This window comes from Stegostoma tigrinum, chromosome 26 (assembly GCF_030684315.1).
Source record: "Stegostoma tigrinum isolate sSteTig4 chromosome 26, sSteTig4.hap1, whole genome shotgun sequence".
Classification (NCBI taxonomy): domain Eukaryota; kingdom Metazoa; phylum Chordata; class Chondrichthyes; order Orectolobiformes; family Stegostomatidae; genus Stegostoma; species Stegostoma tigrinum.
In genome coordinates, this window is record NC_081379.1 from 37,703,759 (window position 1) to 37,729,033 (window position 25,275).

General features: G+C 42.5%; 1 protein-coding gene across 9 annotated transcripts in view; it reads right to left on the minus strand.

Annotated features, from left to right (window-relative positions):
- Positions 1-25,275, minus strand: part of susd2 (sushi domain containing 2) — a 138,489-nt gene that overhangs the window by 47,113 nt on the left and 66,101 nt on the right. For all 9 annotated transcript variants that reach the window (XM_048556406.2, XM_048556401.2, XM_048556400.2 and 6 more), the window contains 5 exons: positions 20,633-20,807; positions 18,620-18,821; positions 14,845-14,930; positions 6,605-6,873; positions 4,491-4,649 (listed from right to left, as the gene is read on the minus strand). In XM_048556406.2, the coding sequence (XP_048412363.1) occupies positions 4,491-4,649; positions 6,605-6,873; positions 14,845-14,930; positions 18,620-18,821; positions 20,633-20,807 (891 nt within the window). The remainder of the gene's footprint in view (positions 1-4,490; positions 4,650-6,604; positions 6,874-14,844; positions 14,931-18,619; positions 18,822-20,632; positions 20,808-25,275) is intronic.

Consider the following 25,275-nt stretch of genomic DNA (forward strand, 5'->3'; position numbering starts at 1 on the left):
TGCAGTATGGCAGTGCTGCACTTCAGTATTATTTAATGGAGCTTTTCCCACGCTTGTGCAGTCAAAATGTAGATATCCCATTTTTGCTAAATGGATGATTTCCCATCTTTCACAACCTAATAAATTACACCCATTCTTTTCAATTATTTCTCACATAAAGCTGGCTACTTTAATAAATTCTTCCTGCTTGAACCATGATTTAAATGCAGCTTCAATATTCCCTGTACTACCTTATTCTGTTAGATTCTGTTTAATCTTTGAACTGGCCCTTTTGCTACCTTAATTCTGGTTTTGCGATATTACTGGTGCTACAATCTTGATTTATATCACTTCCATGGGCCTTGATTTTCTTCTGTCGCCATGCCCTGTAATATCTGCTTCAAACAGTGGCAACGGTCATTGTTAGCTGTTCGCCAACGGTTGACAGTTCAGCTGCTGACTATCTCTATGAGTAGCTCTTAAATTCATTCATCCTGTAACTGTCCAGCATCGCTCTTGTATCCCTTGGATTTCTCTGCTTCTGGGTCCACTGGCTTTCTCTGCTTTTGGATCCAAAGAAATTCTCACCATTGTTACCATGTGCTATAAAGTAACCATTTCCCCCACTGATGAAGGGTCTAGGCCCAAAACACCAGCTTCTGTGCTCCTAAGATGCCGCTTGGCCTGCCGTGTTCATCCAGCTTTATACTTTGTTATCTCGCATTTCCACCAGTGCTGCGATATTACATGTGCTATAATGACTAACATTAAAGCCATGAGTCTTAAAGTGAAGGGGCTTTCTCAGCTATAGTTTACTGTATGATAACAATCAGTAAGATAGGCCTTGTCACGAGGAAAATGAGCAGACATCGTTACTCCAGAAGATCGAGAGCTGGTAATGTCATGTGGACGTCAGATTGGGCGGAGTTTAACGCAACAGGTAAAAAAACTGTAAGAACTGCGGATGCTGTAAATCAGAAACAAAAACAGAAGTTTCTGGAAAAGCTTGGGTCTGGCAGCATCTGCAAAGAAAAAAAAAAATCAGAGTTAACATTTCAGGTCTGGCGACCCTTTCTCAGAAAGGATGGTAGCTGGGAAAATGTCAGTTCATATGCAGAAAATAGGGTGGGGGATGTGATAGGGAGTAAACAATAGGATAGAGAAGAACAGTTGGACAGACAAAGGAGTTGATAAAGGAGGGTGAATAACTGTTAATGGGGACTGTTAGTGACTAACAGCAGGGGGTGTGTAATGGCGGGCTATATGGTAACAAGACCTGGTGTGTGAGGTAGGGGGCTGGGGCATGGGAGAGTTCAGGCCCTAAAATTATTGAACAATTCCAACTGTTCTTCTCTCTTTAGTCTCTATCCTGTCATTTACTTCCTGCCTCTCCCTATTTTCTGCATATAAACGGACGTTTTCTCAGCGACCATCAGTTCTGAGGAAGGGTCACCGGACCTGAAACGTTAATTTGGATTTTTTTCTTCACAGATGCTGCCAGACCTGCTGAGCTTTTCCAGCAACTTCTGTTGTTAATGCAACAAGTCTCCAATATCAACTGTTCCAGAACCATTACCTTTTTGTGTAATAAATACTCACTTATACTGCAATGATGATTCCCTATTACACTCCTGTAATTACCCTCCACTACACAGCTTTAATTACTCACCGTTACAGTGATATAATAATCCAATGTTGCACAGCTTTAATTACTCACTATTACACTGTTCTTATTGTCTATTATTAAACTGCTTTAACAGCCCATTGTAACATTGTTATAATTATTCACTACTACACTGTTTTAATTACTCAGTCACACAGATATAAGTACCATCTGTCAAACTATATAATGACCTACTGCTACAATTACTGTCACACTAGTTTAATTATGCACAATAACACCTATATAATTATCCTTTGTCACATCAATATAAATATCCACTTTTACACCGCTGTAATTACTCATGGTTGCACTGCTACAATAATTCTGCCATTACGATCTGATCTCTGGTTTGAAAAATGCTGGTAGGCAAGATCTTCGAAGGATTCTGGCCTAAAGTTGCCTGGAGACCACCTTGAGTTCGCTGATTAAAATGGTTGTCGCAACTGACAAAAAACTGGCCTGGTCTATTCAAGGTAATCAGTGACTCAACTAAACAAGTTGATCATTCTGTTCACTTTTTAAAATGTTCCTTTTCACTTTACCCCCTCTCTTCCTAACCTCTTCATCCTTCACTTCCTTATCTTTATTTCTTCATTTCCTTACTTCCTACACCCTTACTCCTCTCAACCTCATACTTCTAAGCTATTACCCACTTTGTGAACAGTATTCAGAAATCGTATTACAATAGCTAGGAGCTGTTTAGTACCATAAAATTCTCTCAGTAAACAAAGAGCTTCTTCAAAGCATCTATATAACCAATGTGAAACCTGTGTAAAATGATTAGCTAATTGGATTTTAGCCAAGAGCCCATAAACTCCCTAAATAAACAAACAGACTTTAGAACTGCCATTTCAACAGATATTGATATTGAATACATAAAAACAATGGGAAAAGATGAAACATTTGCACTTGGCTATTATATTATGCCACCTTTTCAACAGTGTAAATTGTACTGTAGGTTATCCATGAGATGAACCATTTCTTAAATCATGTGAAGACTTTTCATGTTTGTAATGTCGATCTTTCACTTGACAGATTGCTACTTATATCGAATGACAATCTGGCAAGCTCATTGTTTAAGGGCTCATTACATTTTTCAGTCACTGAACGGTCACAATTCACCTGAAGGAAAATGGAAATAACTCTAGCTGCAGCATTTTTTGAATAGTGAAGGAAGCAAAACTACTTTCCTTTGCATTTAAAACCTTCTGGGTTCACAGCTCCACAAGGTTATTGTGAGGTCCTTTCCCTTGCAGGAAATTAGAAATCATATGTGGGGAGGTGTCTCCATGAGCCCACAATGTTAACTCAAACTTCCATGCAAGCATGAGAGACGCAGGACTACTCTCTCCCTGCCCTTACAAGGGAGAGAAGGGAGCAGGATTTCCAACTGCTCCACTCATTGGTTGTGTTTCTCAGTCCCACCTCGTTCTGTTCCAATTGGGACCAGGAATATCTGGCACCCCATCACACCGCGGCCCCATACCCTCAAACATCTGTTCAATTATTCCTGACATCAACTCAAACAGCCTCAACTCATTTTAAAGAGAAAAATCGAAACGTGCTTACAGCAAGTTACTTGTGTACCCTTCACAACAAAACAGATCTCTGACTGGGATCTAGAAGTCAGCTGGCCACTTTCCCAAAAAAACTTCCACCAGTCATTTATCCAATTCACTTTTTAAAAATTCTTATTGAATCTTTTCTCACCACCTGTCCCAGATTGTGCATGGAGCCTCCTACCTAAGAATTTCCTCATGTCCTCTCTGACTCTTTTGCTGAAAGATTTATTATGTTTATTTCTTTTTATAAGGACCAAATGCCATACCACATAAGTACCTCATCAAGCTAGAAATTCAAAGGGTGTTATTTGTAAAGGGCAGTTATTCAGATTCCTTAAAACTCTCGAAATGGTACAACTACCTGTTTTTTTTTAATCCCTTCAAAGTTTCAGCTTCACTATACTATATCTGTAAAGGCTATGAAAGAAAAGAAATGACCCAAAGCATCAAAATATAGCAGGGGAAATATGGGACTGTAGAGTGATTGGAGGTCATCCAGGTGGACCTCAGAATATGAAAACGAAAATGCTAGAAATCACAGTGTGTCAGGCAACATTTGTGGAGAGAGACCAAGTTAACAGGGAGTCTAGATGACTATCAATTGTTTAAAAAAATCAACATCCTTTCTCCCCCAGCATTCCAACCCCCAACAACTGCATAAATGCTGCCCCCTCCACACTTCATACCAGCTCTGAAGAAGATTTATCTACACTAAAAAGTCACCATGTTCTCCCTTTAAGGATGCTGCCTGACCACTGAATTCTAGCATTTTCTGTTTTCAGTACAAACTCCAGCATCTGTAACAATTTGCTCCCTCAGAAACTGAGTTCCCTGAGTGGAGCAGTTACCCTGTTCCAATCAGTGATCCCTCACCAAGGGTCTAGGCCTGAAACGTCAGCTTTCCTGCTCCTAAGATGCTGCTTGGCCTGCTGTGTTCATCCAGTTCCACACCTTGTTATCTCAGATTCTCCAGCATCTGCAGTTCCTACTATCACTGTCAGGTGTTCTCACTCTAGGAGCCAGCTCTCAGATTGCTGGGTTGGTGTCAAGTACTATGCATATGTAAACAAAGGGTGACCTGAGGGATATTTTACCTCACCTGCACTAAAGTGTATAATATAACAATTCAGCACTTTTGCATCATTGATTAATTACAGACAGGCTAAAGCTCATTTCAGCAGTATGTTTAGAGATGGAAATTGGCTCTTAGACAATGAAAGGAGCACACCAGACTATCAATAAGTTGTAATAATCATAGTGAATGGTCACTGCCTGTGGAATCTTACCATTTGCAGTCTTGATTTGTTCGGTCCTTCCTTGGATTTGTAACATTGTAACATTTGTGCCATTTCTTTCTCCTGTGACCAGCATGTACTCGCCCCTCCCATTGAAGGTAAAGTTTGCCCCATCAAAAGTAAAGAAATGTGGATCTCCAAATGTTGTGGCTGGAAGAGAGTTCAATAACATCTATTTGCAGCAATTTTTATATATGATTATGCTTAAGAATTTTTTTGTATTTGGATTCTTGGGGGTGGATTTTACAAGGAATGCAAATATCCTGCTCTCCCCTGGGGTTCAGAAGGGATTGAGGGAGAGGGTCCCATCAGGCCTGGATCTATACAGAGCTTACAGTGGTCAGGTCAGGGACTGGGGCCAGGAGCAGGATTTCTGGAACTGCCCCTGCCTCCATGCTCCACCACATCCCAAAGCCAGCCAAAAGGTCCATGGTCAGCCTGCCCACCCAATAACCAGCTGCTCCACAGCAATGTTACGCTGCAAACAACCTCAATGGAGCTAGAGTTGAGCATGGACCACCATCTGACAGGAAGTCCCATCATAGACTACTGCTAACTAACTGGACTGTCCAGCCACTCTATAGTCTCAGCAGCACCAGGACTGTGTAGTGGCCACTTGCCTGGACTACAAGTAATTCCAGATGAAGAAGCGTCAGGGATCTTAAACCTCATGCAAGTCCAAGGGGTGTTTGAAAGATGGGCCTGTCTGATTCTGGGACAAAAGAGATACCCACAACCCTCCTGCCAACTTCCGTCCCAACAGCTTCCACTTTCCCCTGCCACCCACACTGTAGTAGTGGAGGCAGAATGAGGCTCTCATGTGATGCATGTAAGCTCAGCAGGCCCAAGGGCAGGCAGACTCTCTGTCTGATGCATCACCCACCCTGTGTAATCTGGGGAACAGGCCCAGGGTGGGCTTCCCTTCGAATTTTACAACACCCCTCGCCTACAAATAAACAAGCAGGGGTGTTGAAGGCAGCAGTAAAATTACAATCAAAATCAAAGGTGTTTTCCATCTGCTATCCCACAAGGTGTGAATCAAATGCCAAGTATAGAAAGTGTCCAATTTCAGGCTCACTACTGGGAAAGGTGACTTGAAGTCTGGTAAAAGAGGTGCTAGTTATTGTCCCATTATTTCAGGAGAGATGTCCTGGCAATATAGGCAATTATGAGAAAGTTCACTAGGTTGGTAGCAGGCATGGAGGGATGGTCTTCTGGGGCCAGGTTAGGCCTGTATTTATTGGAGTTGAGGGGAGTGAGCAGCAGCCCTTATTGATGCATAGAGGAATCTTTGAGGAATTGGCAGAGCAGATAGTGAAAGGTTGGTTCCCCTTGTGGGTCAAAGGGTATAATCTCAGGGTAAGGGGGTCACCCAGTTAGGACAGAAAACAAGGGAAATTTCTTCTCTCAGAGAAGAGTGAACGTGTGGAATAGGTGTTTGAGGCGTTATAGGTAAGTATATTCAAGGCTGAGAGAGACAGGTTTTTAACCAGTACAGGTATCAAGGGTCAGGAGAGGAGAGTGGGCTTGAGGATAATCAGCTTGGCCTGATTTCACTGAATAGGGAGAAATCTGAGGGACTGAATGGCCCAACGTGTGGTCTGATGTCTTATGGACTGAAGTTAACAGGAAGATAAACTGCAGTTGTTTGCCATAAAATGATACGGTTAAAGCTGCATAATATTTTTAGCGGTTTGACCAAATTGAATAGGCCTGACAAACAATCCTGGTTTTGGTCCTGTTTGGCAATTATTATTATTGTCTTCTTCATCACTGCACGGGTAAGTAGTCATCTAGCCTCGGGTGACTGTCTGAGTGGAGTTTGCACATTCTCCGTGTCTGCATGGGTTTTCTCCGGGTGCTCCGGTTTCCTTCCACAGTCCAAAGATGTGCAGGCTAGGGTGGATTGGCCATGCTACATTGCCCATAGTGTCCAGGGATGTGTTGGCTGGATGGATTAGACATAGGAATTGCAGGGTTACAGGGATAGGGCGTAGGTTATGTCCTGGTGGGATGCCTATTGGAGGGTTGGTATAGACTCAATGGGCCAAATAGCCTGCTTCCACACTGTAGGGATTCTATGATTCACAGTTGTCCTCCCTTACCGGCTTTTGGAGGTCTGTAGGTTGTGCAGTCACTAGAAGGTCGATGCAGGAAGTAATACTGGCAGTTATCAGACCACAAGCAGCAGTAATAAAAGCTCATCACATCGTAGAGTCCATGAGAGAAGCCGGGAATTCTTGGGGGTCTCTCATACGGTGGGGAGCCCCAGTCATGCCCTCGGTCAGGGGTGCTGCCTCCAACAGAGTCTCCAGTTAGAATCTGTCTGCCTTGGGCATCATAGCAGCACTGCTGTCCTGCTCCATACTTGGGGCTAGGGGAACAAGAGTAATCAGTCAGCGAGAAAATGTTGCAGGCAAGGAAAATCAAAGACAACCAACATCAACTTGGATTACATAACGCCTGTAAAAGGAACACAATGTGCCATGTTTCAACACAGAAACATAAACCAATAAAAATTGGCACCAAACTACATAAGGAGTTATTAGGACATATGAAACATTACTTAGTTAGAGATAGCTTTATAAAAAAGAATCATTTATCATCCTTCATGAATGATGGGCATATGAAAATGCTTAACAGCTAATAATGTATTTTTGAATTGTACTCATCACATGAGGTGGGAACATTGGAAGTCCCTTTGCGTGCAGACTGCAACAGAATAATGAGCAGATAACTTCCTTTTGTAATGCTGACTAAGGGGAGATTGTGACACCGATAACTCCCTGCGTGCTCTCAGAATAGTGCCATAGAATATTTCACATCCACTCAAGGAAGCAGACTCTGTCTGATGTTTCATTGGAAAGACAGTCCCTCCAACAGTATGGCATTCCCTCAGTACTACACTAGATCTCCTAGAATGAATCTGAAACCAGAACCATGCTGCCCAGAGGCATATGAACCATCAGCCAAGGTCACAGCTCACACAAGGAGATTTGCAACAGGGAGAAGGGAGCTAGAGGCAGACATGTTTATGGAGGCTGCTCCAGAGCCCAGGGCATTGGCAACTGAAGACATGGCCGCCAATGTTGAAGATAAGCAGATTGGAGATGGTCAAGAGGCCAGAATGGGGCGACAGCAAAAGATATCTGGGAGGCATAGGTATGGAGGATGCTAAAGGGAGAAAAACGAGTGAGGCCATGGAGTGACTTAAAAACAAGGAAGAGAAGTTTGAATCATTGCCTTATTGAACCAAGAGCCAGTGCTGGCCAGAGCTGAGGGGTGAACAAAACATGGAGGAAGCCTGGGCACACAAGCTCATCAGCAGATAGCTACAGGATGCCATCTGTTACAAAGGTTATTGTTCAAAGTTCTGTAGATCAAGCAGAGAGCTCTATCATAAACATTAGCAGAGCAGGTTAACTACGCTGTAAAATTAAGTAAACAATGTATTGATCAGTCCCAGCAAAGCTTTCAGTGTGTAGAGCTGGATGAACACAGCAGGCCAAGCAGCATCAGAGGAGCAGGAAGGCTGATGTTTTGGACTAAGGTCTCAGCCCAAAACATCAGCTTTCCTGGTCCTCTGATGCTGCTTGGCCTGCTGTGTTCATTCAGCTCTACACCTTTTTATCTCAGCTATAATAACTGTTCTGATTACATTCCTACCTTGAATACAAGTTGATCCTGCTCATGTCCCTGTGTAAAATCCAGCATTCTGGAACTGCAACAGTCATCAACAAAATTGCTGATCAATCGGGCCCTTCCCTCCCAATATCCCTCGACCACTAAACCCATTTGTTTCCAAAAAAGGGACAGCCAAACAATAGAAGCATTTGGGGCCCCTTGTAATAAAGCAGGCTGCAAGGCTGTGCTATTTCATGACTAGACCATTAGGTGGAGCCCCTTGCCAGCAGAGAGAGAATTGGAAAAGGCAGATACAATGGAGATGAGAGGGACTAGGGTAGGAAATGAGAAGATGATAAAGGGACGGAGACTAACAGGGAAAGTAAAAGAAACAGAAAGTACAAATATTATGGAACTCCTGAGAGACTCTACGATGTAGTGTTGTGAACTGCAAATCCAAATGAAACAATAAAGATTATACCAAATTAAAATGTGTTATCAACTGCCATCAAATTATGATTTTACAACCAGAAATTGAGTTATGCTGCTTGGAAACTTTCTCGAAAATGATTGCACATACTTCAGAGGCCCACAGCCTCAGACAGCCAATATAACTGCCAGAAAAAATGTCAAAGAAAGAACAAAGAATTTCTATAGAGATAGCAAGAACTGCAGATGTTGGAGAATCTGAGATAACAAGGTGTAGAGCTGGATGAACACAGCAGGCAAAGCAGCATCAGAGGAGCGGGAAAGCTGATGTTTCGGGCCGAGACCCTTTTATAAACTGCTTGGGTAACCTCATGACATTTTAAAGTGCTTTACAGATAATGGAGTACTTTTGAATGTTGTCATTACTGAAATGTAGAAAACATTTTGTGCACAGCAAGATCCCACATAAAGCAATGTGAAAATGCCCAGATTACACATTTTTGAGAGGTCGGTTGAGAGTAAACATTGATCAGCTCTATAGTATTTCCACTTCCTCCAATAAATGGCACCTGTTATCACTTGTTAGCAATGGGGCCAAACTGATCTTTCATTTGTTGAGGAACTCTGAGTATTACTCCACAGATTTCAGGGACCCCCACAAAAACAAAATCATCATTCTCACCCTCTTACCCCCCCCCAAAATGAAGTCAACTTGCCTTTTGCTTTGACCTGCTTCCATCCAATCTACCCATCTTCCATTCCCCTCATCATCTCTGTAACAGTCCCCATTTCTTTCTCCTGCTGTTATCCTCCATTGTTCTTTTCTTATCCACACCTTTTTACTTTCCCCTTCCTGTCCTCTCACAGTCATCCTATTCTTTCTCCTTTCTTGCCTATCCTTTTAATCCTGTCTGCTATTCCCTCTCTTTCCATTCCCAATTTGACTCCTCTTGTGGCTGGGTTTAGTTTTGTTTCTTCCCCAAATCATGTATAACCTAAGAGATGCCTTTAGAGTTGACTCTCCCAATAACTCCTTGCTGCAACACGACCGTGACCTGAGATAGTAGGGACTGCCGATGCTAGAGAATCTGAGATAACACCGTGTAGAGCTGGATGAACACAATGGGGGAAGGGGATTCTGAAATAAATAGGGAGAGAGGGGGAGGTGGTTTAAGATTGATAAAGGAGCAAATAGGTGGAGAGGAGACGGACAGGTCATGGAGGTGGGGGTGGAGCCAGTAAAGGTGAGTGTAGGTGGGGAGGTAGGGAGGAGATAGGTCAGTCTTTCTGGAAGGAGGAGGGTAACTTCTTCAAGGTAGGCATCTGACCTATCTCCTCCCTAATTCCCCACCTACACTCACCTTTACTGGCTGCACCCTGCCTCTTTGATCTGTCTGTCTCCTCTCCACCTATCTGCTCCTCTGTCCATCTTCTAACCATCTCCCCGCCTCTCCCTATTTATTTCAGAATCCCGTCCCCTCCCCCATTTCTGAAGACAGGTCTAGGCCCGAAACATCAGCCTTTCTGCTCCTCTGATGCTGCTTGGCCTGCTGTGTTCATCCAGCTCTACACCTTTTTACTACAGTGATCTGAGTAAGTTACAATATCTTTTGGTCTGTGAGGTACACATCCTGTATAGAGAAGGTGCTCCACCTAGTGTCTGCTCTGTGAAATGATAATGATGTGTTCTCACAGCAACATAAGACAGAGCCTGGTCACAAGTTTGGTGCTAGCATACTTGGGTGGCACAATGGCTGAGTGGTTCACATTGCTGCCTCACAGCACCAGGGAGCCAGGCTCAAGTCTAGACTCAGACAGCTGTGTGGAGTTTGCACATTCTCCCTGTGTCTGTGCGGGTTTTCTCCAGCTTCCTTCTGCAGTCGAAAGATGAGTGGGTCAGGTGGGCTGGCCATGCTAAATTTCCCATAGTGTTCAGGGTTGTGCAAGCTATGTAGGTTAGCCACAGGAAATACAGGGTTACAGGGATAGGTTAGGGAGGTGGGTCTGTGTCGAACACTCTTGGGAGGGCCAGTGTGGACTTGATGGGCTGAATGGCCTGTTTCCACACGCTAGGGATTCTATAAATGGCTTACACACAAGCCTTCTTTCAATGTACCTCACCTAACGCAACACTTGTGATGGAGAGAGAGCAATAGGGATAAAGGATTGTGAGAAAAATAAATAGACATTTCTGCAGTGGCAAACAACACTTGATTGAATATTATATCAAAGATACCAGGAACCGCAGATGCTGGAGAATCCAAGATAACAAGGTGTAGAGCTGGATGAACACAGCACACTGACATTTCTGGTCCTCTGATGCTGCTTGGCCTGCTGTGTTCATCCAGCTCTACACCTTGTTATCACTTGATTGAATATTGCCTTCCTGGGACCAGGATTCAAGTTATCACTGAGTAACTGCAGGACATTCTGAAGGTTTGGGGAGGTGAGGTGTGAGGGAGGAATAGCCAGAGGTTGTGGCTCATATTGGTACCAACAATACGGGTTTTAAATAAAAGGGATGTGGTCCTCCAAGCAGTAAATAAGAGGCTAGGAGATAAGTTTAAAAACAAGATCTCAAGATTACTCCTAGTGCCACATGCTGGTGAGATCAGCATGTTGCAGGTGAATGCATTGCACTCCAACAGAACCAAGTCAAATATACAGGGGCATCGACTCGTATGGTGCGACTGATATAGCGGGGGTTACATTAGAGTGACAGGAGGATGAAAAACACACCAGAAGGCACAAGAGGTTGAACTGAAAAATAGACAACTAGCATTTTGGATCAGAGATAATGGGAACTGCAGATGCTAGAGTACCCAAGATAATAAAGTGTGAAGCTGGATGAACACAGCAGGCCGAGCAGATGCTGCTTGGCCTGCTGTGTTCATCCAGCTTCACACTTTATTAACTAGAATTTTGGAGACAGTTTGAGAGCCTTGATCTTGGGTTGGGGGGGGCGGGGAAACGCGGTTGTTGCAGGAGGTATAGGGATGCTCAGATCCCCTCAAAACGCAAAAAGTCCCTCATTCTTCACGTAAAGAGGTCATTTCCAAAAACAGTGAAGTTATACCATGGTCTGCACCTGGCTCTTCAATGTTGGCCAATTTTGATGTATCTGAGTTATTTAAAGAGGCTGGATAGGCTGGGACCTTTTTTACTGGAGAATAGAAGGTTGAGGGGTCACCTTAGAGGTTTATAAAATCATGAGGGATATAGATAAAGTGAATGGCAAGTGTCTTTTTCCTAAGCTGGGGGATTTTTAAGGTGAGAAGAGAAAGATTTAAAATAGATAGGAGGGGCAACTTTTTTTTTAAAACTCAGTGGTTCATACGTGGAATGAAATGCCAGAGGAAATGGGGGATGGAGGTACAGTCATGACATTTGGATTAGTTCATGAGCACAAAATGCTTGGAGGAATATGAGCAGGCAGGTGGAATGAGTTTAGTTTAGGATTATGGTCAGCATGGGCTGGTTGAACCGAAGGGTCTGTTTCCAAGTTGTACAACTCTATGGCTAGAAAGCAAAAGTAGAAGGCAGAGAAAATAAGGGCTACCAGCAACTAGACCACCGTAAAAATATGAAGTAGTCAGTTCTAAAGGTATTTTATCTGAACGCACAGCACATTCAGGATAACAGATGAATAAACATCATTATAGCTGTCATCAGATATAATATGAATGCCACTACAGAGACATGGTGCAGGTTGACAAAGGAAGATGATTGAATATCCAAAGATATTTAATGTTTCAGAAGGACAAACAAAGGAAAAAATGTTGGGATTGCATTGTTAGTAAAGGATGAAATCTGTACATTCGTGAGTAAGGATGTTGGCTCAGAAAATCTAAATGTAGATTTAGCCAGGGTGAGGCTGGAAATTAGAGATGTAACAAAGATGCTTCAGTAACCATAGGTAACTAATATATTGATAGACTGTGAAATCACATGAGCAATAATACCTTGGTAGATAAACTCCGAGTGTGTATTGTTGTTTTAGGCCAGGATGGAGGAATCGATTAAGGAACAGGCCATCCTAAATTTAGAATTTTGCAATGAATAGTTAATAACAACAATTAATAATTTTGTTGTTTGTTGTCCAACAGGGAAAGTGACCATAAAATGTTAGAATTCTTCATCAAGATGGAAAGTGATAAAGTTCAATCCAAAATTCAGGTACTAAATATATACAAAGGAAAATATGAGGGTATGATGGATGAGTTAGCTGTCACAGGTTGGGTAACTTCATTAAAAGGTGTGATGGTAATATTTAAGGAATGAATGCATGCATCGTGATCGTTGTACTCTCTGTTCTGGCGCAAAGGCACAAACAGAAAAATCAGTCTAACCATGGTTAACAGAAGAAATCAAGGATAATATTAGATCCACAGAAGTACCATACAAATTCTCGAAAAAGTAACAAACTTAAAGCTTGGGAACAGTTTATAATTCAAAGAAGGACCAAGAGATTTACTAAGAGGCCAGAAAAACACATGAGCGTAAACATAAAAGCAAACAGTAAAAGATTCTAAAGTTGGTAAAGTGAAGAAGATTGGTCAAGCTAAATGTAGGCTTTTTATAGGCTGAAATGTGAAAATTGATCATGCAGAACATTAAAGTGGCAGAGAAATTAATCCGCTACTTTAGTACTGTCTTCAGAGGAAGGCACAGATAACTTCGCAGCTAGAGAACCAAGGGTTTACTAAGAGGAATTGAGGAAGTTAATATCAGTAAACAAAAAAGCATGCTGGGTAAATTAATAGGACTGAAAGCTAATAAATCCCCAAGGCTTTATAATCTACATCCCAGGATACTAAAGGGCAAACCAACAGAAATATTAGATTTGTTTGTTATCTTCTTCCAAGATTTCATAGCTTCTGGAGTAATGCCATCAGACTGGACAGTGGGAAATGTAGCCCCACTATTTAACAAAGGCAGGAGAAAGGAAACAGCTGAATTACAGAGCAATTAGCTAAACATCAATAGTAGGGAAATCGCTGGAGTCTAGTGGAAAGGAGGTGGTAACAGGGCTACTGTTGCAAAACATGGAGTAACAGGATCCTAGGCAATATCGATGGGGTTAGACAAAGTCAACATGGATTTATGAAAGGGAAACTAGATTTGACAAACTGCTGGAATTTTCTTTGGAGGGCCTAACTACTGGAATAGATAATGGGGAACCAGTGGGCGGTGTAATTGGCTGTTCAGAAAACTTTAGTTAAGGTTCCACAGAGGAGGTGAGCATGCAAATTAAAGTACATCAGTTAGGTGGTAATGCACAGGCACAGTGAGAACTGGTTGGCAGACAGCTCAATCTCAGAGTGAAAAGTGATGACTAATGGGATCCTCCAGGAAAAAAAATGCTTCTGCCCCAGCTAGTCACTATATATCATCAATTTGAGTGATCCAATGAAGTACTTCCAAAATGTCTAATGACACAAAATGATTGGGAATTGTGAGCAATGAGGAAGATGTAAAGAGGCTTTGGGATGATTTCAACAAGTGGGCAAACAGGTAGAAGATGCAGTACAACATGGAACAATGTGATGTTGCCCACTTTAGTAGAATATTATTTAAGTGGTGATAGATCAAGAAATCGGGATGTAGAGACACCTGGGTGATTTCATGCACTGGTCATTGAAGGCAATTATGCTGGCACAGTCAGGAAGGTAAATTATATGTTGACCTCCATGGCAAGAGAGAGCTTGAGTATAGGAGCAAGAATGTTTTACTGCAGCTGTCAGACCTTTGAGAGACCACACCCAGAATACCATGCACAGCTTTGGTCTCCTTACCCCTAAGAAGGGGTTTGCTTGCCATAAAAGAAAAGCAGTGAAGATTCACCAGACTAATTTCTGGGAAGGCAGGAGTGGTGGTTGAGGACAGGTTGGGTTGACTAGGCCTGTATGCACCAGAGATTAGAAAAAAAAAATATGAGGGAATCCCATTGAAATATAAAATTCTGATCAAGTCTGCACAGACTCAATACAGGGAGACCTGTCACAGTCACAGGATATGGGATAAGCCTTTTCAGATTGAGATAAGGAGAAGTTTCTTTGCTCAGACATTGGTATTCTCTACTGCAAAAAAGCTGTAGAAACCAAGCTACTATATCAAAAGAGATTTCTAAACATTAGGTGAGTCAAAGGGTATGTGGAGAGACCAAGAGTGTGGCATGAAATCAAGGATCATATTAAGTGGTGGGGTCAGGCTTGATGGGCCAAGTGGCCTACTCCTCTTCCTGTTTTCTAAGTTTCTTTGAATAGAACAGGAAACCAGTCTTTTCACTTACCTCGCTTGGATGGCTCGAACACAGTGTGCAGCTCCTGGGTGATAGGTACATATACTCCCCTTCTCAATGTCACACCCATAGTCTGTCTGCATTAGAAATGAGATCTTTCAGTCAGTCCAGCCTCAAACACCTTTAAAGTCTTTCATTTTCAATTCTGCTGAGGGAGTATGAATTGAGTCAGTGCCTCTATAGTGGATAGAAACACCAATCATGACATCCTGCATATGAAGAGGAAAGACACCTGAGAAGAGATGATTTCCTTTAAACATCCCCTAAATTGCCTCAAAAAAACCTGAAAACACATTTATTGCTCTTTAAAAGCTCCTTGTTTTTCTTCCAGCATGACCTCATAAGATAGGAGAGACAGAAGAAATAGACCATTCAGCTCCCTCTGTCATTCAAAGTGATTATGGCTGACCCTCTACCTCAACTCTACTTTTTGTTCCATTGATTCCAAGGCAGCATAACTCTCTGGGATAGAAAATCCCAAAGATTCACAAGGGAAGAACTTTCTCCTCATCTCATTCCAACATAGTCTATCCCTTATCCTTACACTATAGCATCAGTTATTGAAATAACTGCACAGATGCCAGGGGCCCAGTACCCAGGCTGTGGCCAGACAGCTCAGAGCCTGTCCTCAAATTAGGATATTCACATCTCTTGGTTATATTGAACAGCCAGGGCTTTCCTGATTGGCCCAGGGTTAACAACCCCAATCAAGAACCTCCTAGTTCACAAAGCCCACCTGGTTCCAATCACAACTGTTTTACAGTTTCCAATCTCAAGAAATATCCCTGTAGTGTCCACACCATCAAGTTTCAGAATCTTCTATGTTTCAATAAGGTCATCCCTCAATCTTCTAAACTCCAGACCAAACTCGTGAACTATGGCAATTGCTCCAAAGCAAGTCTATTCTACCTTAGATACGAAGACCAAAACTGGGCTGTATTCCGAGTGTGGTCTCAGGAAAGTCAGGTCCGATTGTAATAAAGCTTTCACATTCTTTACCTTAATCTCCTTGTAATAAGGGCCAAGCTGCAATTTACCTTCCTAGTTGCTCATGTGTCTGCACATTAATTTTCTCCGTTCTGTGTATCAGTACATGTAAATTTCTCCGAGCGTCGACATTTAGAAGTTTCATACATTTACCTAAATAATTATGCTTTTCTATTCTTCATACTGACATGAATAACCTTCACCCCCAAATGGTGCTGCATGTGCCATCTTGTTTCCTACACTATACCAATAACCACACTCCATTGGGCTTCATCAAGTATTTCACTCGCTTTGAAGTGTTTGGTTGTCACAAAAAAGTGAGATATAAATGCAAGCCTTATTTTTATTTCCTTTTTGTTGCTCATTCATTTAAGCTGTCTATATCCCTTGGCAATATCTTTGAATCCATCTCACGGTGTACATGCCAACCTGGATTTATTGTCAGCAAACTTAGATACCTTATTCTTAGTCTCTCTGTTTAAGCTATCATAAGACCATCAGACATAGGAGCAGAAATAATACCATTCAGCCCATCAAGTCTGCTCAACCATTCAATCATGGCTGATAAGTTCCTCAACCCCATTGACACACTTTCTCCCCATATCCCTTGACCTCCTTGATAATCAAGAACATATCTGTCTCAGTCTGTGGTGACCTGGCCTCCACAGCCTTCTGTGGCAGTGAATTGTCATACATTAGAAATAACTGAAACCTCACCACTGATCCCTGCAGCAATCCATTAGCTCAAGCCAGTTAACTGGAGAGTGTCCCAACTAAAGCAACTCTTGTTTCTTGTCAGTTAAACAACCTTTCATCCATACTAATAAATTACTTCACCTTCATGAGCCTTTAATTTTTGTATCAACTTTGAAATTGCATTTTATAAATCCAAATACATCACAATGCTAATTCCCCTAAACATCCGCAAGAAATTCAAGTGAATTAGTCAAACACATTAACACTTTCATAAAACTATGTTTACTTAGCTTGATCACATTGTTTCTCTAAATGTATTGTATGGATTTCCTTGACAATAGATTCCAGCATTTTCTTGACCATTTGTGCCTGCCTGACTGGTCTCTAATCCTCAATTTTCCCTCTTTCTCACGTGATGAGTGGCAGTGTTACTCTTGTTAATTTCATCTATTTATGGTGTGTAATTTATGACTTCTATAAGGAAGGCAAACAAAGCATTTGCTCAAAGTCTATGCTATTTCCTCTTTCATCCTGTTCATTTCTCCGACCTCTGTCTCTAAGAGACTAATGTTTACTTTAGCTACTGACCTTTTGTACGTACTTGCATCCATCTGTATAAACTTGCAAAGCTTTTACATCAGTAAGCTTGGAGACTTGCTGCTTATATCGCAGTTCAGTCCCAGTCCACATAAATCAGGGCGGCTACGTGACTAAATAAAATCTTGTCCTTGGAAGACATACATAGAGCAGCACGTTCAAACCAGACAGCACAGTGATCACATGCTGAACTGTAATTCACAAGATACACTATATTCTATTCCCAGTCGACTGTGTCTCTGACAAACGTACGGCCCTAGCCCTAATCCCAAACCCTAACCATATCGCAGAGAGACTCCAAGACAAAACTTCTACGTGCCTAAAATGGAGTGAATTCTGACTCACTGCCTGATGCTGGAGAACCTAGGGTAAATTAGAAATGGTCACAATTAGGTTTTAGGCATGTACTTAGTGAATGTTTAGAGATTAGTCACTTAAGATGCACATATTACCAATGCAGTTTACAAGTAATCATCCCACTGCTCATTCTACTGTGAAGTGTACTGATCATTTTAATGTGGAGAATTGAAACAACCACTTCATATTGAACAAGACCCCACACCAACAATTAAACAAATGACTGAATAATTTAAAATAACAAGGTGTAGAGTTCCTGCTCCTCTGATGCTGCTTGGCCTGCTGTGTTCATCCAGCTCTACACCTTGTTATCTCAGATTCTCCAGCATCTGCAGTTCCGACGATCTCTGAACCAATTTTAACCCCACTGTGAAACCTCTTCTAAGGATGCCTACCCTGAAGAAGTTACCCTCCTCCCTCCAGAAAAACCTCAGTGGATCTCTCTCCCGCTGCAACTATCCGCTTCCCCCTCTCTCCCTATTTATTTCAGAACCCCCTTCCCCTCCCCCATTTCTGAAGAAGGGTCTAGGCCTGAAACATTAGCTTTCCTGCCCCTCTCATGCTGCTTGGCCTGCTGTGTTCATCCTGCTCTACGCCTTGTTATCCCTGATTGTTTAGCAGGGCAATACTGAACCATTGACCCAGGAAGCCGTCAGGCTCAATTGCAGAGGCTTTGCAAGGGAGTTGGCTCTCAGCGAAAAGTTATCTCAGTTCCTCAGTAAGGACAAAACAGGGCTTTCACTCCCAATCACAGCCCGAATATTCAGGCATATCAACACAAGGTAAGGCCAGAGATAAATGTAGTTGTGATAACTTCCATGTCACAGGCTTTTTCGCCGAATTAGCCTATAATGAGGTTTCAATGAAATAACTGTTCTTCCATTAGTGAAGCCTAGCTTTCCAACTGTAGCAATGTTGGGGTTCACGCATGAAGATTGATCACATGAACAATACACTGGAGCTGATTGACACTGATGAGGTTGCACTGCAAGCAACAAAATACTATGTACGGGCAGACAGGTTGAGGAAATGGTGGGCGGAGGGGGTGAGCATTTAAAAAACTGTCCATTTTAAATGGAACGGCAATAGTTCAATTCAGTTCCTTTTGAGAGCGAAATATCATGCTTACATGAAATCTTCCTGTATCTGCCCTTGACTGTGCCAGGGTACAAGGGCAATCTGCAATCTCCAACAGGAAGTTTGGCAGCATCTCTTCACTTTTGTGCCAGGCCAAACATTTCTTGTACGCCCAGGCAGCTGAGTCTTCTCTGAACTTTTCTTCCAGATGCCAAGCTAGAGCGTGGCTTGGGCTCCATAACGCTCTAACATTACTGAATCAAAAAGGATGCAAAAGACAAGGTGAGGTCTCGACTTTAATAATCATTCAAATCTACAGGAAACCTACTGGCAATGCCTAATGAAAAGATTATGTACATATATGTTGCCTCTGTGTCCTTGCTCAACACGATACACGTTAATGTAGGTGCTAATATTCTGAGGATATGGGTTTGAATCCCATGATGATAGTTGGTGAATTCAATAAAAATATGGAATACAAAAATTGCCTGATTGCGACCATGTAACCATTGTTGATTGTCGTAAAAGCCCACCTGGTTAATTAACGTCCTTCGTGGAAGAAATATGCCATCCTTGCTTGGTCTGGCCTGCATATGCCTCCAGATCCATAGCAACATGGTTGACTCTTATCTCAAATTATAGGCGGGCAATAAATGCTGGGCTTGCCAGCAATGCCCACATCTCATGAATTAATTAACAACAAAAGGTGGTCAATTGTGTTCAATGGATCAAGAAAAGCTGACTGGATGTAGAGTGCAACTCAACCTATTCTGTATCACCAACATGTTCAGGCCAGGTGCTTAAATGTAGCACTACCATACTTTGATTCCTTACGCTAGCTACCTTTATTGCCTCTCTTGAGTAAGAATGTTGGTCAGTGCAGAAAGGTGAGGAACATCCCTGTTCTTTTCTGAGAATAGGGTCCTCGTCCAAAAATCAATTATGTCTCAACCAACAATGCAACACCTCTTCCATCCAACAATGAATTGTCAGCTCTTAATATGTGTTTGTGTCCCGAGAGCCTGAATTCATAACCTTCTGACTTAGAATTGGAAGTGCTACCAATTGTGACCCAGCAAACTCAATCTCAGCTAAAATCTTTAGTATCAGGATATGTGCTGTGGAAAGAGGGAGACATTCAAATTAAAGATTGTGATGAGAGCGCATTCTAATCCTTATGACATTCTTTATTCAAAAGATCCTTTTGTTTAAAGACAATCCATATAAATTGACATATAAATGCCAAGTCATTAAGTATGGGTTATTTAATGCACTTCTGAAAATGCCTTCACAAAAGAGCTATTAAAATAGAATCAAATCTAATATGTCCATGTTTCATCTCTCTGCTTTCTGAACAAGCTTGAAAGAGATGTGAGGATTCAAATGTTACACAAGACCACCCAGAGATAGTCAGTAATGAGGATCCAGCTCCTAAGGTAGAATGGGTAATCTATTGCTGGTAACATTTTGCACTCCTCACATTACCAAGCTGCTAACGTTGATGGTGTGCACTGTTGCATTTTGCAATACATTGATAGCCCCTATGTTTGATCCACAAAATTAAAATCTGATTCTGGATTGATATGGCAAGAAATTAAGTTACTTCTAGATTAAATTCCCTGCAGTGTGGAAACAGGCCCTTTGGCTCAACAAGTCCACACCACCCCTTGAAGCGTCCCAACCAGACCCATCCCCCATAACCCACACACCCCTGAACACTACGGGCAATTTAGCATGGCCGATCCACCTAACCTGCATATCTTTGGATTGTGGGAGGAAACCGAAGCACCCGGAGGAAACCCACGCAGACACGGGGAGAATGTGCAAACTCCACACAGACAGTTACCTGAGGCTGGAATCAAACCCAGGTCCCTGGTGCTGTGAGGCTGCAGTGCTAACCACTGAGCCACCGTGCCGCCCTGCACTTTTAAACTTGTGACACTAGGAATGAGAAACAGGATGGATTGTGTGCTAATTTAATAGCGGGGCCTCAGATTGGAAATCCATTGAAAAGTCTCTGATTATACACCCAGCATAGATATCAAACACAGATTAGTGTACTCACAGCGCCCCATCTGTTTGATCCTCGGAAGTGAGGCGCAGCATTCCAATCTCCCATTCAGAATAGGGTTTCTCAGCCGATTTAGGGGTGAATGTGAAACACCCGTTGTTTTGTACAGCTTTTCCAAGTGAGTAGAGGTAACTCCATTTCCCTTCCCAGGATTCTGAGTATGGTGTACCTGATGAGAGAAATCGTCAGTTTGTAAATTGGTTTTACCCTTATTAAATGAACATAAATTTATCATCGAAAGCACTTTGTCATGTGAAGTTTACAAATACATAGTTTTTCTTGATCTAGGATGAAATTCAAACCGCAAAGACACACTTCCATGTGTGACAGCAACCCACTTGAAAGCTGCAGTTCAAAAGGCTGACACTAGGAGCACTATTTCAACTACCAGTGGATTACTGACTACAAATTGTAGCATGTGACATTGGTACTTAGGCTACAGAGAGTGGCAGGAATCAGTCGAATACACAATTAAATGTGGATGGGCCAACAGCAAAAACTATGGAGTTACTTGACTGCCATTCTACACGCCTCAAACCAAACAAAAGCAAAGATCAGAACCCAATATGCAGCAAATGGAAGTAAATGGCCATTATCAACTTCCTAGTACATGATGATGACCTTCCTCATCCAAACTAAACTGGGTAAACTTCAGAGTTAACCCACAATACAGGACACAGCCCGTTTTGCTGAGATGGGGAAGGCCATTGCGACTAGATTAAATTAGATTAGATTCCCTACAGTGTGGAAACAGGCCCTTCAGCCCAACAAGTCCGCACCGCCCCTTGAAGCATCCCACCCAGACCCATCCCCCTATAACCCACACACCCCTGAACACTATGGACAATTTAGCATGGCCGATCCACCTAACCTGCACATCTTTGGACTGTGGGAGGAAACCGGAGCACCCGGAGGAAACCCACACAGACACGTGGGGAGAACGTGCAAACTCCAAACAGACAATCACCCGAGGCTGGAATCGAACCCGGGTCCCTGGCGCTGTGAGGCTGCAATGCTAACCACTGGGCCACCGTGCCGCCGCCAATACTATAGGAAGTTGATAGTGGCTATTCATTTCTGTCTGTTGTCCAGCTGTTTTCCCTAGTGAAGCTCCACTCCAATGAACAGGTCTCAAAAAGTTAACTCTGTGGCCTCCGGGTGTCATTTGTTGTTGAGTAGCTTTCTTAATTGCGTAAGATCAAGGGACTACTCAATTCAATCAAAGTGCGGACTCAAATTATTACTTTTATGTTAAACTGGGAAACTGAGTCGGAAGTGCCAATGTATGTTACACATATGGTGTATAGGATAGGCTGAAGGGCTAAAATTGTTGATAATATTCGACAAGTCGCATGATCTTTAATGAGTGCTGTGAACGTTCTCATATGTTCTGTAGACAGCACAAAAATAATTACAGAGATAGTAGGAACTACCAATGCTGGAGAGTCTGAGATAAAACTGTATGGAGCTGGAGGAACACAGCAGGCCAGGCAGCATCAGAGGAGCAGGAACGCTGACGTTTCAGGTCGAGAACCTTCTTCGGAAGGGTTTTCTGAAGAAGGGTTTTCTGAGGAAGGATCTCGACCTGAAGCATCAGCTTTCCTGCTCCTCTGATGCTGCTTAGCCTGCTGTGTTCCTCCAGCTCCATACAGTTTTATCTTAGCAGAAAAATAAACTTGTTTTCTGTACTAGCAAGCAGTTTAGTGTTCTGTGTTTTCTGTCTCTGTGATTTGTTACACTGTATGAGAGAGAGTTTCATTCTGAGTTGGACTTTACCTTGGACCAGGATCATGAATAATGCCAAGAACAAACCTAAGCCTCCAGACCAGCCATCCATCAAGGGGTCCCTGGCTGGTAGAAGGGCGTGAAACTTATTGCTTTCTTTTCCTTTCCTTTCCCCTTACTCTTATTATTTATTGTTATTACATAAAAACACCCACATCAAAGCAAATTGCTATTGTAGAGTCTTCTCTTAACTGTATTTAACCAAATCCAAAAGTACTAGTTACATACACACTGTGATCCAAGACATTTTTGGTGATGAGGATGGGATTCAGGAAAATATTTACGTGTAGGGAAAGGCATTTTGATGCTCTAGAAACCTTCTGTATTCCAGGGTGGGATGCGGCAGACTCAAGGTTTGGGTCTGTCACTAATTTGTTAGCACAATTAGGACCCACACAAGCATGGGAGACGGTCATAACCAGAAAAGGGGAGAAAAGAGGGTTAGTCATACACACTGCTGTGCACAAATGCTTGTGAGAAAAGTCCTTCCCCAAAAGCAAAGACAATGCACCATAGATGGAATGGATATTGTTAACAGCTCTGTATTCTACATGTAGAGAACTGGAAGAGTGCCAGTCCAAAAACAGGCAGTTTGAGGCCTCATTGATGCAATAGAACAGCGTAACATCCCCCTAACAGAAAAAGTTAAGACAGCGCAGGAGAGGGCTGAGAATGTGGAGCAGAAACAGAACCAAATAGTATGCCATCTGGCAATGGTACAATAGAAAAAGAGAGCAAAACAGTGCAACTGGAAAGTTGACCCAGTCAAATGCACACAATATTAACCTCCCAATGAGACCCCAACCATTGGGATGGAGAGATTCGGTATTCTTCTGATTCAGAGACTGAAGTAACAGATGGGGACAGGGATGATCAACCTCCTGAGCCATCCTCAGAGAAGGGACTAATAGCACACCCTGTAATATCAAATAGGGCAAAACAAATAGGAGGACAGAACTCACAAAATTTGAGAACAGTGAGAGATTACTCTATGTCCGAACTGCAGGATTTGGGGTCGCACTTTAAGCAGATAGCAGGGGAACACTTGGCCTCTTGGCTGACATGGTCATGTGACCAGGGCACTGCCCATATTATGCTGATTGCCATACAGCAAGGGATTCTGGGAGTACTAAGTGTTGATCCACATGTGAATAATGTCTTTCGAAACATAGGGCAAACTGGATTGTTGTGGAAAGCATTGACACAGCAGTAGGAAACAAGTACCCTTACCCGATAGACTGGGAAGGTGAGACTGAAAAATGGGAGAGCATACCGGAAGGTGTAAAACTTTGGGAGGGATTTAGACAAGGCAGTCACATGACTGGAAGATTGTTGGAAAGCCCCTGTGGGGAACAGAGCTATGGAAACAAATATGGGCAAAGGCACAGCACATGGTAATCACTGTGTACCATGTCAATGCTCATGTGAAGGATGGCTCAGAATCTGCTGAGCACAACAATACCATGGGCGGAATAGTAAAAACCAGAACGGTTGAAGATGTGTCTGGAGAGTATCACACAGGAAAATGAGCTCATGAAAAGTCAGGTCACTTAGGGTATCACAACATTGTGCAATGGGCAGGAGATCAAGGTGCACATTTACCCGCTGACCTGATGAAAGAAGTCATTGGCAAGTGTAAAATATGTTAAAGCTAAAACACATTTTACTGCCAAAAAGCCAATGGTCACCGAATCAAATGAGGAGAACAACCTGCTCAAAGCTGGCAGATTGATTATGTTGGCCCATTACCATTGACCATGGTGGACACCCTACTCTGGGCTAACACTAGCTTTCCTGACAATCAAAGTGAATCGGTGTGACACTGCTAAGGGCCTAGAACAGTTTAAATCCGACTGTGGTGAACCATCAGAAATACAATCAGATAATATCCAACACTTTACAGGCTGACAGGTGCAGCAATGGGCTGCAGACAGTGGGATACATTGGATGTTCCACATTCCCTATTACTGTCCAGCAGCCGGCCTTGTAGAACGAATGAGTGGTTGATTAAAACAATAAATTAGATTATTGACCCCCTAATCATACATCACAGGGGTGGCTCAAACTGCTGTTACAGGCAATATATAATCTAAACAATTGGCGTCTAAAAGGAGGGACCCCAATGAGTAGAATGTTTCATCCCAATAGACCTACAATGGCCGATGACCTTTATTCGGGGGAAAAGCATTGGTACACCACCGATAATGGGGCAGGAAGCAATGGGGTGCATTGACAGAGGTGAATTAACAAAAAGAGAGTCAGTGGTGAAAGACTGTAAACTGCTAAGATATAATTTCTTCACAGAACCTTGCTTATTACGGACGGATGCCACTGAGGGTGATATATCAGTTAGCAGCTGCTGTACCTAATCTCACTATAAAGGCCACTGCGATCATTAATTTGATGATACACCCTATTGTTATATTATTCATATTTATGATGGTCATTTTTGTTGTAGCTTTAATTATCTGGTATAGGTTACACGCTCTTATTATATGTTCTCATGTGGTCTTGTTGATTTGCAATTGTAACATGCGCTGTCAATTCATGTAGGGTTGGATTGTACAGGATGAGCTGAAGGGCTTAAATTGTTGATGATATTCGAAAGTTGCATGACCCTGAATGAGATTTGTGAACATCCCAGTACATGTTACCGATGGCACAAAAAAAGACTTGTTCTCTGTACTAGCAAGCAGTTTTGTCATCTGTATCTACTTTCTATGCGCTGGCTGTTTGTTACAGTGCAAAAGAGGGAGAGAGTTTCATTCAAAGTCGAACTTCACCTCAGGCTAGGATCGCAAACAGTGCCAGGAACAAACCAAAACTTCCACGCGAGCCATCGATCAAGGGGT